Source organism: Bombus impatiens, unplaced genomic scaffold (assembly GCF_000188095.3).
Source record: "Bombus impatiens unplaced genomic scaffold, BIMP_2.2 scf_1334, whole genome shotgun sequence".
NCBI classification, from domain to species: Eukaryota; Metazoa; Arthropoda; class Insecta; order Hymenoptera; family Apidae; genus Bombus; species Bombus impatiens.
In genome coordinates, this window is record NT_177753.1 from 218,312 (window position 1) to 235,630 (window position 17,319).

General features: G+C 40.0%; 1 protein-coding gene and 1 long non-coding RNA gene across 5 annotated transcripts in view; one reads left to right on the forward strand and one right to left on the reverse strand.

Moving 5' to 3' along the window:
• Nucleotides 1–1,021: 1,021 nt before the first annotated feature.
• Nucleotides 1,022–8,927, reverse strand: LOC117152382. Of its 2 annotated transcripts, XR_004462752.1 has the most exons (4): nt 8,801–8,927; nt 8,474–8,528; nt 1,961–2,098; nt 1,619–1,748 (listed from the first exon to the last, which is right to left on the reverse strand). XR_004462752.1 is itself a non-coding variant. In XM_033323930.1 (2 exons), the coding sequence occupies exons 1-2, from the start codon at nt 2,001–2,003 to the stop codon at nt 1,150–1,152; spliced, it is 477 nt and encodes a 158-aa protein (XP_033179821.1). In that variant the 5' UTR covers nt 2,004–2,040; the 3' UTR covers nt 1,022–1,149. The 2 variants fall into 2 exon arrangements, 1 of the variants encoding a protein (XP_033179821.1); XM_033323930.1 differs by lacking the exons at nt 1,619–1,748; nt 8,474–8,528; nt 8,801–8,927 and adding an exon at nt 1,022–1,583 and having other exon boundaries at nt 1,961–2,040.
• Nucleotides 2,097–17,319, forward strand: part of LOC105681574 — a 22,029-nt gene continuing 6,806 nt past the window's right edge. The window contains exons 1-5 of one of the 3 annotated variants that reach the window (XR_004462759.1): nt 4,294–4,981; nt 5,104–7,790; nt 7,874–9,774; nt 9,854–10,567; nt 10,906–11,912. This is a non-coding gene — a long non-coding RNA (uncharacterized LOC105681574). Of the gene's footprint in view, nt 2,463–4,293; nt 4,982–5,103; nt 7,791–7,873; nt 10,568–10,905; nt 11,913–17,319 lie in introns of those variants that run through there. The other 2 variants (XR_004462758.1, XR_004462760.1) reach the window with 2 other exon arrangements.

Below are 17,319 nucleotides of genomic sequence, written 5' to 3' on the forward strand. Positions count from 1 at the left end.
CGTTTCTCTTTATCTTTGACTTTTTTCTCTTCTAGTTCTTCTTTATATAGTTTTTTTTTATATTAGTTCTTTTTTTATATGAAGTGAATGTATCATGTGTTTCAAGAACGAGATTTGCCAGACGGGTTTAATAGAAGTATAATATATAAATTCATAACATTTGGTATTTAAAGAAAAACGAAGAGAAAATCATGACTTCGCCAAAAATCACGTATACGGAATAAAAAAAGCGCTTCGGATGTCTAGTTACTTTTGAATAGACGATATAGTAAAAAACATACATCTATCCTCACTCTTCACTGAACACCTGGCAATCTATAACTATTTACTTTTGTAAAATATTTTGTTTAATAATATCACACAGTCAAGAGTTATTTATTTAATTTATGGAAAGAAAAACTAATAAAATATTAATATATTCGATATTGACGAATATAATATATATATATAAATATATATTATTATATACGTATTACATACCAATAAAAAATATAACATTAAGGGAAAAAATGAACATATGAAATAGTTTTTCTTGTACTGTACTACGATTTCCTCTAGAGAAAAGAATAACTTAACTATGTCCAGGTAATCGGAAGGAAAGACCTTAAATTAACGATTTTGGAAAAAGAGATCTAAAAATTATGCATTTTTTTTTGGTTCTAAAATCACGTTTAACTTTTTAAAAAACTGTGACATCGTATTTGGTGAGGACTATTGACTTTTGAAAGTTACGAATCGGTTTTGAATAATATTGCTTCATTAAATAAATTCTTCAAAAAAAAAAAAACAACAAATTTATTAGTGTACATAAAAATTCTTACCAACTTTGACTAATCCGGTTTCCATTACAGCGTAAAAGAAAGTTATTACGAGAAAATTGATGCATATGATCGATCACCCAAATCAAAATGTCCTTTCTATCCTCATTGGCCAATTTAAAAATTACTCAGTAGAAGTCAGTATTCTAAAACTACAATGGATTTCTATCGCAAATAAATAATATTTTTAAACAACTTAAAATTCTTTATTATTAAATTATAGAAAATTTATTATAAGTATTACCGAAGTTGATATTCTAATCTCTTTTATTAGTATAAAAACTATACGAATTTGCTATTTTCCAATCGATAATTGCGCAAGCGCTATCCATCAGAAGTAGAGTTGTTTGTCGGTTAATTCGTGATTATCATGATGCGAGATTCGCGATACAGATGGCGACGTTGCGCTCGTTAAACAAGTCTTGCCACGCGTGCCGGCGAAATAATGGAAATCATCGTCTCGTTGCCGGCTCGTGTACGTCGGCCTTCCCTTTCCTGCACGTATACATTGCGTACGGTGGTGTGCGCTCAACGTGCAGCCCGCACACACGTACACGTGCCCCGGGGGGTAGGGTTTCTGGATCCCTTGTTCTTTCCGCCGCGAAAAGAAGGGGTTTTTGCAATTGGCTGCCAGCCGTCTGTGTGCCGCGAATTCGCGAACGAGACACACGGTTCGAGTATGTGAACAGCCAGTGCACTCCGTCAAAGGATAATCCACCGCGAAAATATTTTCTGGACTGCATGCTCCTTGATCCATGCGAGTTTCTGCAAAAAGATTTTGCTAGTTCGTGAGTGGTCACTACGTCAAATGAGAGTTATTCATCGGAACTTCAAGACAGCTCGATAGTCTCGAAATTCAGACTCGAGGGAGGGAAATTTGCGACCGGTAGTGATGGGAATAACGTATTCGCAAGCAACGGCTACGGTATTCTGTAAATAAAGGAACTGTTAACTATCTGAACTTACATATTTGTGAAAGTGTTGTTATAATAGTATAGTATTTATTAATATCAACCAACATGTCTAGAAATGAACTTGGTTAACGGAATTATCTGCCTCATACTGCATTCTTCTAATCTAAAGTTCTTGCTTGAGTCTTGTGTGAAAGTGTTGTTATACAGAAATACATTTGAAATACATACTCCTGTTTCTAATATTTTGCAATGATCGACGAATCGGTTCCATCACTACCTCAAGATTCTGTTCTCCTTCAAGCTTCCCATGATTCTTTACGTTTTTCTTTTTGTTGAGGCAGTACTCGCAGTAACTTAATAATGGTTCTGAAATTACGAAGTGTGTTAATGAAATTGCTACAAAAATTAGAACAATTCATGTGTATATCGTTCGCGATGGGCACGCCAGTTTCGTGGCACGCCCCTGGCTCCCGTCGTTGGGGCAGAGAGACACACGACGACGATCAACCAAAGGAACGAGAGAAGGCACCGGGTGTGCGTGAGGGCAGTGATCTCTCAGGGAGCGGCGACCTAACATACGAACGAACGGTGTTCGATAGATATAGGATATATACATCGTCACGTTCTTTTCTCCGTTGTTTCCTATGTCGTTGGATTTTCTACGGTTAGAGATGTCTACGCACGGGTCCATGGGATGCGGCGACGTTCCTGTTCTCACTGGACTACCGAGGTAAAGAACAGAATTCGCATTTCCGCTGTTTTTCGTGCTGCCAGTTGATTCTGGCACGCGTTCGCAATTGCCGATCAAATGGAACGGGATCAAGTTCAGTATGCGAATCTGACGAATCGACTCTAAGGAGTATAATCACAGTTAATGATTCGGATTATCAAAAATCGATACTTAATTTGATTTGATACTGGACACTTGCCTACTTTGGACAAAATCATTTGTTAGAATGTACACTACTATTCATAAAAATTTGGACGCTTGATACAATCCAATAAAAACATTAATATTTGTATTATATCTTTAACATTATGATAGAAGACTATTTCTCTACTGTTAATTCTTTGTTTTTTGTTATACCTAAAGTCAAATGTTTCTCCAAATTGCAGCTAGAATATTTTTTTTATATAAACTTGTCGGATGTGGTTGCAAGCACATACTTCGCTTATTCTACGACTTACTGCGACGCTTATTCTCATTTAAGGTCACTTAACTTAGCTTTTACTTTAGGATTCCTTACTTTTCTGTTTATATTAATTAATATCAACTATTGTTTTTATCAATATTTACTAAATGTAAATGGTTATCCGAGATAAGATTAAAGGGCTTTATTTGAAGAATATTTTATGTATATATTTGCGATTATTTGAAAGCGTTTAAATACTTATGCATGTTAGTGTACATAATGATTCAATCGTAGGACGAAATACGGACTTTTAACGTTAATTTTCTTGTTTGAATGCTAATTGCGTTCTTGGCAGTATTCTTCGAGAATCGCAGTTGTTTAAAATATCGAAGCGTGATATTAACAGTGCAGAGGAATTTTTGAGTTCCGAGATTGATCGATACATATATCGATTAACATATTGACGAGATAACTAAAAATCGATCATCTTTATCGATCTTCTTATCGTCATTTGCAATCCTCGAGCCGATTGAAACGCGGGAAGCGACGTCGAGCAAGTTCAAGCGTACATAATGCTATCGGGCTATTCGATCGTGCGAGGTTAAAGAAGCAAGAAGAGTCCTAGGTTAGGCTAATGAGATCGTAAACCATAGAAGGTCGGGATCATATGGTCAATTCTATTGTTAACAACAATAAAAGAGGTTATAATATATTAATAAGCAATTCATATTAAAGATTAAAGGAAATTAGTCAAAAAAGTTATAAAAATTACTTTAAACATTAACGACCACTGACATGTGAGTACGATTTTCCATAATTAAAATAAATCCATGCAGTTTAGTTAGTGATTTTGAAAAGATAAGAATTTTTTGCAGTTATTTTAATTAATAATAGTACGATGTTCGAAATCAAATTTTTCGAATTCTCTGCAGAACCTCGATTTTGTATTTGGCCATGAATGTGTTGATATAATCACTAACGATAGTAGCGCTGGCCATCCACCTTGCGGCCGTTTTTTCCAATCTATTAAAATTTTATTGCATGCACTGTAATAAGTTTCTTTAACTACATAATCTCGTATTTCATGACTTATTGTAAATAATGTTAAAAAGCCACTCTGCTTAATTCTTCAAATAATACGTTTAATTTTATTATTTTTTTAAACGAATCGCACCTGAAACTGGTATACAGTGGTTCACGAAAGTATTCTTACACTTCCAAAAGCTTTTTAAGTATGTGCATACACATTACACAAAATATTTTGAAATTTCATTGGCATCATTTCATAACGAGACACGATTTTTGCGATGGCACTGATAAAATGTGCAACAGATCTGAAAATGTATACAGATATTACAAGATGTTTATTGGATGAACAGTCGAGTATTCACATATTAGTAAGGCACAATATATGTATAATGAAATCTTTATCATCTTTAAGACTAACTCTTTTATTAACTCGTTTTTAAGGTTACTATTCATACTTTATACTAACTTTTTCACTAAATATATGTTTGCAACAAAAATCTTCTAACTCTTTCATACATTTTCGATTTCAAATATTACTACAATAATCCTGATAGTCGTATCTCGTTACAGTGCCAACGAAATTTCAAATAATTCCGTATAATGCACGTGATATATTGATAAAATCATAAAATAAATTCTTTGGTAAGTATTCGAATACTTTCGTGAGACACTATATAAGGTGATTTTCAATGGTTCATAGAATCTCCATCTCGAGTAAATTGGCGGACATTGCAATGTTCAGCCTGCACCGTCTATTCTAAACTTTTCTTCCCTATACTCTAGCATACGGGGCGGGGCCGTTGCAGTGCATCGAAAGAGAAATTTTTCCGGCGGTTGTTGGCCCAGCCCCACGACGAACGGATACTAGGGTGTTTCCCACATGAATGGCAGAGCAGTGGAGGTACATTGCAAGCAAGCTGCAGCGCTGCAGTAGGCCTGTGGGCCAAGGTTCTCTCTCTCTCCCTTTTCTTCCTCTCTTCCGTACTCCTTTCTACTTGCTTTTTGTCTTGGATATTCTTTTTATCTCGACTACTTTTACAGATGAAAAACTGCTTGCAACCAGCAACGAATCAACAATCACGACTAGGTATTTCATTATTATTTTTGGGATATTTTATTGAACTTTCCCATAACGTTATTTTGTTATTTTTGTGTCTTCGACGTTCAAGTTGCAGTTGCGACAAAATATCAATATATTTTTTATTGTAGGAAGTTGCGGAAACTTTTGAATGAGAAGTCACCCAATCAGTTGAAATGGCAGTTAGCCAGACCGCTTCATATTCCAGTTTCGTTTAATTGTTTAGCATGATACGTTTTATTTCCCGGATGCAGATGCACTCGAGGCCCCCTCCATTGAGCCACTCTTCTAAGATCTCCCGAAGTTAACAGGCGTGACCCTTTCCCTTCTGGAGTTTTTCATGCGGACCCACCTGGTCTTTCATTGGCCAGGGGCTAAATGAGAATTTTTCCGATATGGCCTGTTAGGCCAGCCCTCTATTTATACGTTTCCCCATCGATGGTAGCCACGTTGTACTACCGCTTTTATCGTTGCAACTCTTCTATATTAAACAAATTTGTTTCCATTATTATTAACTCTGCAACCTTTCATCCTCTTTATATTTCGGGTATATTATATTTTTAAATTTGTAGATATATAAAGCGTTACCCGATGGAAAATGCACTGTTACGAGAAAGAAATACGCCATTTTCTGTCTCTGGTCTGTCTAGCCGAAGAGCATCGAGTTATTCTACATCGGTGGAGGCTCACAAAGCTATGTATATACCTACTATCGATGCTGTGCGCAGTGCACATACCTGCACCGTGGTTACGCAGGTGTGCGTGACCTTTTCTCTTGCCGGGAATCGCTCAACTTTGCAGAAGAATCGCATTTTTCTGCGTAAGCTCGTTTCCCGTGTTCGATGGCAGGTGCATTCCTATACGATGCGTTTCCATCCTGATGTGTCGCTTCCTGTACCAGCTATATTTTGTTTTCATGTGCAAGCTTATTTTAGTTTTGGAGGTACTTTGCGGTCAATTTGTATATTAGATGGAGGTTAGGTAATACTGAATTCTTAACAATTAGTATCGATAACTTATAATTATTCTTATTTCATTTATAGAAGTCTATAGTTAACTTATAACTATATCTATTTTTGCTAAACAATGACTACTAAACAAAGATCTAAATAAATCCAAGAGGAATGATTATGCAAGAGAAGGAAAGTACAACTGGTCTTCAAGCAAAATTTTCTCATAAAAAAATGGGGAGTAGCGGCTGGTAGCCTAGTCGGTACATTCTGTATCGCTTTTTTCCGCGTCGTGGCAGCATAGCGTGCACACAGAGACGGTAGCGGTTGTCTGTAGCTAGGTTGAGGTTGCCGGAGGCCGCTTCTCGTCGTCTCTCGCTCGTCTAGTCGTGGCAAGGTGCATGCTCGGCATCGTGCACGCACGAACACGCAGAAAGCAATCGTTGGAGCAGCGTGTCTGGTAGGTACTATAGGGGAAACACTGGAGACCAGATGCATTCGACTGGTATTACTGTATATAATACTAAGATCACTTTTGAATAATGCGGATTTTCTCAGAAGTTGACGGTATAGCCGAGCCATACTCGATTCCATGAGTCACCATAAAGTTCTAAACTATGAGAAACTTGAAACTATTACGCAAAATGTCCGCGATGAAAAATAATTGAAATCTAGATGACGAAATTTGGAGGAAATATACTGTGATAGATGGTGATGTATCGGAAAAAGAGTTCTGGAAGGTTAAAGCAGCAAAAAGAATGGCCGAAATGCAGTAGTAGAAAGGAATGCCCGTGCGAAGCGGAGACTCAACATGCGATGAAACCGGCCCTGGGAGCGCACAAAGCCGCGGGGGCGTTCATTTTACGCATCGACAGTAACGATGACGTTTTGTAAACGCAAAAGTACAAATGCGCCTTATTCCACTTTGGTCTAATCTAACATATCCTTGTTCTCCTTTTATTTTTAGACCAGCTTGGAACTTCCACTAACAAAATAATAGCACCATAACCTATATGAACGAGTTCGAAAATCGTGCAATTTGAGGAGAATCATCAGGCGAATATTTAAGAGAGATATTGGAAACTGGTCGAAGAAGGGAGACAGAGAGGTTCCTTTACGTCCGCGGGGCTTCGGTGTCAACAGGTTTTATTTTTGCCCCGCGAAAAGGCCAAGGTCCTCTCCTGCCCCTACCGTGCATACCCGCCAACAGTCCCCTGCCCGCACGCCGCCCCTTTTCCCTTCTTTCCATCCAGATCCCCTCCATTGGCATCGTCGACGTGTCCTCGATAGGTGGGGAGGCTCCTGGGGGATGCTATGAAGAACCTTCTGGATTAATACCCGCACCTCAGGAGAATTTGCTCCACAACTCTGTTCTAAAGGTTCTATGAAGCCAGTACGTTGATAACACAATTTCCTGTAAAGGAAATATCTACTTATGGAATATTTCTTTGTTAATTATTTTAAAGCAACGAAGGGTCTAAAAGAGCGATAGTCCGTGTTTGTAGTTTTGTCGTACATATACATTCCAGGAGGAAATGCACAGGCAATCGGCCCCAATTGGGGTGATACAGACAGAGTGCGACTGATGGAGAAAGAGAGAGAGAGAGAGAGAGAAATCGAGAAAAATAGCGGCTAGGGAATGGAGTAGATGACGGACGGAAAAAGAACGACAGAAAACACACGAAATATAGGGGTATATGACAAAGAGGAAGCAAAAGGCGGGGAGGCGGGCAGAAAAGCAGAAAGAAAGAAAAAGATGAAAAATGAAACGGAAAGAGAACAAGCAGTCTAGCCCTGTATATATGGATGGATGTGTTTGAGAGGGAGAGTCGAAGGGGACGAAGGAGCATGAGATGTAGCAGTGATAGGTTCGAAGCATCTTAGACCAATTAAGCCCAAGAGTTTCTGTTCCTACCTTTTATTATTAATGTTATATTATCTACTATTTTAGAGATCCAAAATCAAAGTTTTCCAAGAGACACGACCTAGATCATCGAAAAACTCCAAACCGTATTAAATTTTGAGATTTAGCTACGGGTCGGAATCATTTTTTCCATCAAAAATTGTTCAGAAACTCGATGCAGAGAGAGAAACGAGTGTCCATCACTAGACTGGAGGTTCAGTTGAAGCAAGAAGAACAAGAAGAACCAGGGAGTGCATTGAACAAGGACAGGTAGACAATCAAAAGGAGAGGGGATCAAGTCGTCGTGGTGAGCAGGGGAAGGGTTTTAGGGGGGAGGGGGTAGAGTGCAGCGGCCTGGTTGCCTATACTCCGCGTGACTATAGGCAGTCCGGCTAGGCTAGAGTCCGCGTATAATGTATTCTCGAATATCGTGCACTCTCTCGTGATCAATATAAGCTCCGACGCGGGCCGGAGATGCACGAAGATCCACCTCCTCCTTCCTCGACCCGCCCGGACGATGTTTTTTCGTGCGGAGTGCAACGCACGCTGGATCGCGAGAACTGCACTCGCTCTCCCCCTCTCCACGACTCTTTATTTCTCTCTCTCTTTCTCTTCTATAAGGGCTGTCTGTTCTTGTCCGATACTTACCGACTCGCTCTGCTCTTTCATCCTCGATTATATATCCGTGACAGTGTCGAAGCGGCTTGAAGAGGGGAGAGAAAGAACGAATATTATAATCTTGGGAATTATTTAAGTTCTCTCGTTAGAGGGAACTCATGCTTCTACAGTTAATGAATGATCAGATACGATGCTATGTGGTAGGTGTTGCATAGGTAGCATTGCGATTAAAATGGCACAAATGTGGCAGCCATATTGCCTGGTAGAAGATTACAAATTTGTAAGTTTCGGTAGAATTTGTTGATCAATTTTCAATCGCTTTTTGAGAGCAATATGTTTTATCTTGAATATAATTACCGAGGTGTTTGAAATAGGCGTGAAATACAGAATGGCTGGAATACTGGTGGAAGGTGGCAGCGAAGCGTGATGGACGAAATCTTCTCGGCTCGATTGAGCGATATTCACTCATATGAATTAAAGTTTAAGCCTGCACACCTTCACCGACACTTGGCTCCTCTGCTTATTGACTCCTGCTGCCTCTCCGCGGCCCCTTGATCAATCTTTCGAGAGTAATGAAGCCTGTGACGACAAATATTTAACATACTGGGGGCCGAGCCTCTTAGAACCGCTTTGTGATGCTTCGTCTATGATCTTTGCGTCAATTAATTTTTTGTTCCGATCTAATCTTCGATCGAAGAAGCTCAATGAACAGAAGTCAGGGTATCGTATGTATATTGTAAATTTTATGGGAACAAGATATTCGATCGAGACCAATACTCTTACGTGTAATTATTCATACTGTTGTTGCTACTACAAACAAGTCTAGTAATCCGATGGATGTTTCTTTTCAATCTCAGCCGGTTTCTTTCCCTTTTCAAGAAATACGAGGGTAAAAAAGAGAGACAAAAGGGTATGCACGGACGGAAGGAAGAAGATAAAGATTGAGAGGCAGACTGGCCGGAGGAAGAAAATTGGTAGAGGCAGGCTCGTGTACGTTCCAGAAAACTGGCCGCCATGTCGGCCTCCACCACCCCCACTACATACCTATATGCAGCCAGCAGCACGAGATATCGTCCATTGCACTTTTCAAGCTTTCATGTGAACGCACTATACATATATACGCATGTGCTTCTGCCTATGTGGATAGGCGGCAAGCTCACACGTATCCAGCGGTAGCTCCCCGTAAGAGGAGAGACTGGTCCGCTCAGTGCACAGAAAAATAAAATCGTCCAGTGACATTTTACTGTTACATCAGTCCAACGTAAAATACATATTACGAATGTTACAAAATCTACACATTTGTTAGTAATAGCGGAGAATTAATCCCCAAGGTATAAGTATTCTTCGTCATTATGCAATCTAAGTATAAGGATGGAACAGAATATAATGCTTGACTTATCTCTCTTATAGGAAATTGGAATGATTGAAATAGAGGTAATAGAGGTACTTAGAAAAGGACTGACATAGTAACACATCCTAGTTTATCAATATTTAATATTTTTACTACTGGTAAAGCTCAAAGATGATAACTTATAGTCTTGTACAATCACTCAATACTGGACCTTTCAAAAGCGATTCTCCGATTCTCCTTGAAAGAGTAACACATATGTCGCTCGTCACAGGGAGATATAAAGGGTAAAATCATCAGTAAAAATTAAACAGAATCAGAAGGATGTCGCAGGTGGTATTTTCGCTGCACGCTGGCTGATTTTCTAAGTCGACCTTAGGCGGGATAAAAGGGGGAGGGGGCTGTCTCCCACTCAATTGCAACGAGCTGGCAACGCTATTGGCAAGTGGCAACGCTGGCCGACTGCACGAAGGAGGGGTAAGAGTGAAACTATAGTAATGTGGAGTGGGGTCGATGGTCCCCCACTGGTTACGCCACTGGCACTGAATTTCGCACGGTCTAAACGGAGAGTTGACTGAGAGGAACAGAGACGGAACACGACAGACCACCGACTGCAAGAGGGTGAGAGGGCAAAGACCAGACGGAGAAAGAAAAAGGGAGAGAAATAGAGAGAAGAGGCAGCCATGTGCGTCTCCGAGCAGCCTCGAAGCTCTCTGCAACTATACGAACGTTCGGCTTCGTTCCCGTTCTCCTTCGCGCCGAATTCGTGCTAGCGTGTAAGTACGTTTACCCTGTCGAGTCCTCCCACCTTCCTACCCCTCCGTCCAGCCAACCCAGTAGCCACCCCCTCTCAATCTCCGTCTCTGTTCCTCCACTTTCCACCCCCGCGGAAAAGCAAATTCTCTCCGTGTCACTGAACCCGGCCGTCTGACCCCGTCGTTCGGTTTTTCCGCACGAGATGCCTCGACCTCGTCTCCGGAAGTAGGATGAGACTCTCCTTTTTCACACTTGTGGTGTTTATTACTACGTAATTCTAAAAAAAACTAATTTTTCTATATATGTTATCATTATAGGTACTTTATCTAACATATTTCATAAATAATTCCTGTTGCAGAGATATGAAATCTGGGAAGGTTCGTCACTGGAGTATGTTGCATCACACAAGGACCAGTGAAATTCCCAGTGCATCAAATAAGCGGCATCCTTTCCTCTCCGCTCCTCGAGCTCCCAATGAAAAAGATGATGCGAGGGCCGACGCGTGTGGAACACGAAGTGCAGCCGGGACCGTGGTTGATCGTTGTCGGGGAGCAAAGGTGCAAGCTTGATAGTCCGCCGTTCCGTTCGTTCCGCCGTTCCTCCCGTCCGGGTTCCACCGTCCATGTCTCGGTTCGTTCGCTGGTTCAGCTGGCGTCCCACGGCACGCAGTCTGTCGCTGTCACCGACGATGCTCGTTTCTCGTATAGCCGTATGCCCGAACAACCAGTACGTGTTCCTTCATCCGACGTTTTCCGTCGTTTCTTTATTTTTAAATATGTCTACGTAGAATTTCTTTGTGCTATTTCGAGTCGCTTTTGTATTAATCTCCTGAAAAAAGGACGGTGTTTCGACGAGTGAATTTCAGTCCCCTCCCGCGGTTATTTAACATGGTTACGTATTTTCAGAGACACTTCCGGTAGAGGAAACTCGATTATCGGATACCAACTGTCAAAGTTCTTCGAGAGTTTCAATCATTTTCTAGGGGAATTCTAGTTTTTTGAGATTATTCTGAAAGTATGGTGAATTTAAGCTCGAGAATATTCTTGGATACGATTTTCCCTGAAACCGGTCGCGCGAATCGCGATTGTGACCGTGACTGGAAGGTGACATGGTATCTTCCCATGAGTGACGCGGGTGTCCAGTAAAGTGGCAAGTGTTTTCTTCTCTCTCCTTGGATCTGGAGACGCCGGTTTTTCCCCGGTTAATTGTGCTGTGTGACGGGTGTGTGCGTGCAGTGTGTCCACACAGTGTATGGTCGACGTGGTGAAGATTCAGGCGAGTCCTTATGTAGCTCTGGAATATCTGGTGTAATCGATGAGGATAATTGTAGGAGATGTGCTGCAGGCAGAATCTATTATTTCATGGGTAAGTGAATAGCAAATAAGGCAATATATTATCTATTTATCTATATATTAGGTAATTTGTTAATGCTTTAGGATACCAGTCCTTTTTATTATTTCAATTAATCATGTTCATTAATATCTTATGGGTATAGGTTTTTATTTTGTGCGTTGTTTGATAACCGGAAGCTTTGGTTTCGGAAATGAACGATCGATGAAAATGAATATTAACCCTGACTTCGGTGCACGTGGTATAGAGCGCTCGAGCAATTTATTTTTCCTTCGCAATTTTCTGTCTTGTCATTCGATCATACTTCTAATATTTCTTTTACACATTAAAATTTACAGTCGTAAAAATGCAGTTAACGTTTTCTATATTACTAAAAGAAAAAGTTGGAGACTTTTGCAAAGAGGGAAGATCGATACTAGCTTGCACCTTCCTACCGCTATTACAAAGCTACAAATCTGACAAACTTATAACCGTGTATAGCTTCTGATCATCTGTATATTATATTCACAATCATAAAATTATTTTAGTCATCATTTTTTAAAAAATTGTTAATCCGCAGTGAATTCCAGCGGGTTTTACTAAAGTTTTGTAGATCATTTCATAAGGTAAATGATTCCTTTTGCTCCATAAAGAATTCGCTTTGGTATGTGATGGAACTGCCGAAAGATGAACATAAATTATCGAATGTGATCGCAATTATTTATGCGAGAAAGGAAAGGGTCGCCAATGCTCTTTCTTCAATTTTCGATGCCTGCATAGAATTCCACGTTAATGATGGAAGGAAGTATTTTTCACCATAGAGTGATAAAATTAACCTTAACCTCTTGTTAGATATGTACATGCACTCGGGGTCAATGACATTCCCTGTTGTTTCATTTCCCCCTGCAGCGCATGCGCACGTTTTGACAGGTCCGAGGCGGCGAAGATGTTTCTAAGAGAAGTATATGTATGTATGTATGGACGCCAACATCTTTGTTTCGGCTTGGAATCAAATTTTTCGCCTTTTAATAATACATTTGGCCGAAAAATGTGATTACGATAAAGAATTTTCTACTAGAGATAAAGAGATCCATAATCTTCTCAAGATCGTTGCTACGGTTATGTTGGTAATATATACCTCAAATAAAACTAAAAGAATGCTATTTAGTTTCTCTGCAGATATAAAACGTAATTAATTTTCTTCGTTTACTTTAATAGCTTTAACGTTGAAATAATATATTGAATTCTCAAGCAAATTGTTCGAATATCTTCCAACGAATAGGAAGGTTAATGCATATTTCGACAGGAAACAGCGAAGTTATTCGTTGGTAAAGGTTCCGAGAAAGCATTGACAGGACGCAATTCAATTTCTCTTTCCAATGATAAAGAGAACGACTGGATACAGTCAGCGAGGTAGCCGTAATATTCCATTGTGTCTTGCTTTCCATATCAAGGGGCATTGGCATTGCTTTGTTTCTAGAAACATCACACATTCTTCGAGTCATGCCACTGTGTTGCAAATCATAGCGCAGGAGATAACAAAAGAGACATTGTACCGCGACTTGAGTTGCAGATATTATGCAGCTGAGGAAATTTATTGCGTTTAGAATCGTTTGAATGATTTTGTTTTAAAAACAGACGATTTGTCGTCCTTTTTCAGCTCGCGAGGGAAACAAATTATGCTACATACATATATTTTATCCACACGTTCTACCTCTTCTACTTGAAATTGTATTCTACCGACGCCATATTGAAATGGCGCGCTACAACTGAGCGGTTCGCGTTGAACCAAGATTACAGCGGCAGAATTATTTTTCGGTAAACAATATTAATGTTATACTTATGTGAATGTTAATTCACGTCCATATACCATAAAGCGATATGTATAAATTGCTTAAAAAATGGAAGTTATATAAATTGTAGGTTGCCTGTAATTTTGAAATACTTATAGTTTTTCTATATTTATTTTAGCGTAGTGGTGCGGTGTGGTTGACGTGTTTGCAAATGGCCTCAATGCTCGCCTCCTCTGCGTTTGTTTTCTCCTTCGTTCTTTTTCACCATCACGTGGCTATGTAGATCGATCGAATCAACGTGCTTTGGATGTAGCAAAATGAGAAGGGTAAAAAAGGATAGACCGCTGGAAGACAGATAAATGCGCGAGAATTGGAGATTTATCACACTCTTGGAACTCGAAGCACATTGTCGTTAGTTTCGATAACTTATCGACAGCGATTGTTTCGAGTGAAAAAGAGACACGGCTGATGAAAGTTAGAGGCTGACAGAAAATGCTTCGGATTTGGACGGGTTTTTTACAATTTTTCCTCCCTTCCGTCTCCCTAATTTCGTGGCAGTTCGCAACCCATATCTGTTAGTTTCTTCCCGGAACCGATATTCGATTCCTCTGGACACGCGATGTTTTTTGTTTACGAGACTAGAGGCTCATAAAGTACGTTTAATCGATTCCAAATTGGGCCGCGAAGACGATAGGCCTTTTCCATGAATGAGAAGTCGAATGTTTTTTTTAGGTTTGCTCCAGTCGGTAAGGTAGGCGAAGGATCGAGAATTGAAAGTTCGAATGGGAAGCTTGTACGAGGGGACACGAGAACCGAAAAAGACACCCGCGAGCGAGATCAATACCTCGCCGGTGCAATGTACTCCCGCGGTCTCCTCGTTGCAGCTCGATTGATTGTTCGCGAACGAAAAACGAGTGGCGAACGGAAAAAGCGAACCGGAAGTGAAAACTGTCTATATGAGTAAAGAAGAAGCTGTACTTTTAATCAAACTTTAACACACCAGCTATGTGTGCAATTAATTTGGAGACTGGAGAATAAAGAGAAAGGAGGAAACTTAAATGTAATTAATATCACTTTAGTAGTTGGTAAAACGTTCGGTTCGTGGAAGTGGAACGGAAAGTAATAATGGTCAAGTAGTCAGTTCCCTGATCGGTCGCGATGATTTTCGCTTATTTTAAAATTATTCTCAAGTTTCTTTATATAATTTTTTAGTTTCTTATCGTATCGTGGAAAAGAAGAATGTAGCCAAGTTGGCGGCTTTTTCCAAATTCAATCGAAGCAAGCGGTGAGAACGCTAGGAAGGGAAGACGGAAACGGAAACTAGTTCCGGCCAAGATCAATACCTAAGTTGTGCAACAGACTGTCTGGCGCAAGCCTTGTTCCTTGCTTGCGTGTTCCCCGTGCGCGGCACGCAGCGTGCAACGCCTCGTTGCAACCGGTGCAACGTGCAATGCCACGATTTACTCGCGTCACGGACACACGCATGGCTACTCTTATCTAGCCGGCTATTGGCTAGGTCAGTGTAATTGATATTAAGACTCGGTACTTGCTACACGTGTTTGTTAATCATAAAAAAATTATATTACATATGATTATATGTATCTCCAATAACATAAGATGCATATCCGTTTAATCAGTTGTTAGTTCGTTAGATTTTAATCACAGCAAAAGTTGCGTTCTAATCAATCTGTTTCTAATAATATCTCTTAATTGCGCACTAAAATTGAATTACACGAACGATATTTTAGATCCTTTAAGATATCGCATTTAGGTTCTGCGATTGTACGTGTTTTTTCTTGAGGGAGAGTCGTCGTGCGATTCACGAATTGCACTTGCTAATTTCCTATTCATAACTCATGATACATCATCTTTGACCAGTGTTCTAGCTTCGCGTGATATTTCGCTTGTATTTGACTCTGCCGTTATCAGAAAATGATACTAACGGGCTGCTACGTCTCACGAATACTCCTGTTTATCGGAGCTATTTTTGCTGTTGTCGTGCCTCTGTTATTTTTAGGGAAACTCAAAGATAAAAATATTTTACACTTGAACATCTTATATTTCTACAAAACCAAAGAAATACTTAGATCTTATGCCTCATGGAATCTGAAATAATATCAGAAAAGAGGCATGTATGTACATACATATATAAAAATCTTAATATATGCCGTCTATCTTTAAATTAATCATAGAAGATAAGAAATTATGACATTTATTACACGACATATACATTTATGTAAAGGACAGTTAACTTAAACGAAAATGAAGATTGATCCAAGCATCGAAGAAACATTCCTGGAGCTAACAGCGATCGGCTGACGATGGAGGCGTCTGACATTGACAATGAACAATAATCTTGCGGTGTCGCGTTACACCTGCTCACTGTCCGCGTGTTCAAAATGGATGTAATTAACGCGATTCGCCAGATATTCGCAGATAGCGACAGAGCGTTAATTGGCACTGATTCGCGACACACAGTTCAAGGCCGTTGATAATTAGCTTACAGCTCGAACACAGGTAATTGAAATTAATTGGCAACCTATGTCCTGGTGAACCATCTTTCCTCTCTTCTTCAGGAGTTTCCGGAGGATTATTGCAATTGCTTGTGTCTCAAAAATTAAGAATTAATTAGAGATAGATAGAGAGACTTAAGAGATAGTGGATATTTTTTGAACAAGGAATTGACGAATCAACACATCATCTAATAACAAATTTTGTAACTGCATTATTGCAATTAGATGTTTTCTGTTACTGCATTGATGACTGCAACTTTCGCTAATAAATAGCACATTATCAGCCGATAAGCCCAGGCTTGTAAATTATATCGACGTTCATCGAACAGCGCAGGAGGTGCGAGAGAATTTTCGTTGGTTGCCGACTGCGCGGTTTTATTTTTCAAGTTCGTTGCGATATTTCTCCGCCGATAAAGCGTAATCTTATCTAGCGTCAGTCGAGGGTTACGTAAGCAGATACGAATTTGGATTCTGGAGTGTGTCACAGTCAGGATTGCCCCGCGACCATTTACATAATTGCAACAATAAGTCCGCGAGCAAAGAAACATGCCCGACATCAAACGATTTAATGGAGATATTAATTTATCGAATCAGGGATGGCCGACCTTGTTCCAATCTGTTTGCCGTCATTCAACTGACTTCGCTGAAAGGAAAACCTCATCTCGTTCTTCTGCTGAAGAAGCTTCTTTCTGAAAATATTTTACTCGACAGCCTTTTTCTATTCTAGAGTTACGACAATTATCTTGTTGTAGGTTTATTTGATGTTACACCGAGGAAGTTCGAAGGATTGAAAGAAATAGAAGTAAACCGATGTACGTAAAGAAGAAAACATAGGAATTTCGAGAAAAATTCAAAGGGCAGGGTAACGTATCGAGTCGATCCGATTGTCGGTGTCTCCCCAGGAGGCAAGCTACCTATTCTATACAGAACACCCATCCAGGCCCATAATTCGTGAGTTGAAAGAGGAGCGGGAGAGAATGCACGCAGTGTGCGTTCGATCTAGCCGGTCTCTAGTAGAACGCATGCCGGTCATTGGTCGGTTTGCTCTATATGGTGGGCGGGGATAGGCGTATGGGAGTACTAAATCGAACCATGGTGTCCCTTTTTTCTATCCCTTCCTCACCCCCTCCTAAAACA

Coding starts and splice junctions, on each gene's coding strand:
- LOC117152382 (XM_033323930.1), bottom strand. CDS start 2,003: ATGGAACCGATTCGTCGATCATTGCAAAATATTAGAAACAGGA. Junction 1,584..1,960: donor GCAAAATATTAGAAACAGGA/GTATGTATTTCA, acceptor ATCTTTTTGCAG/AAACTCGCATGGATCAAGGA.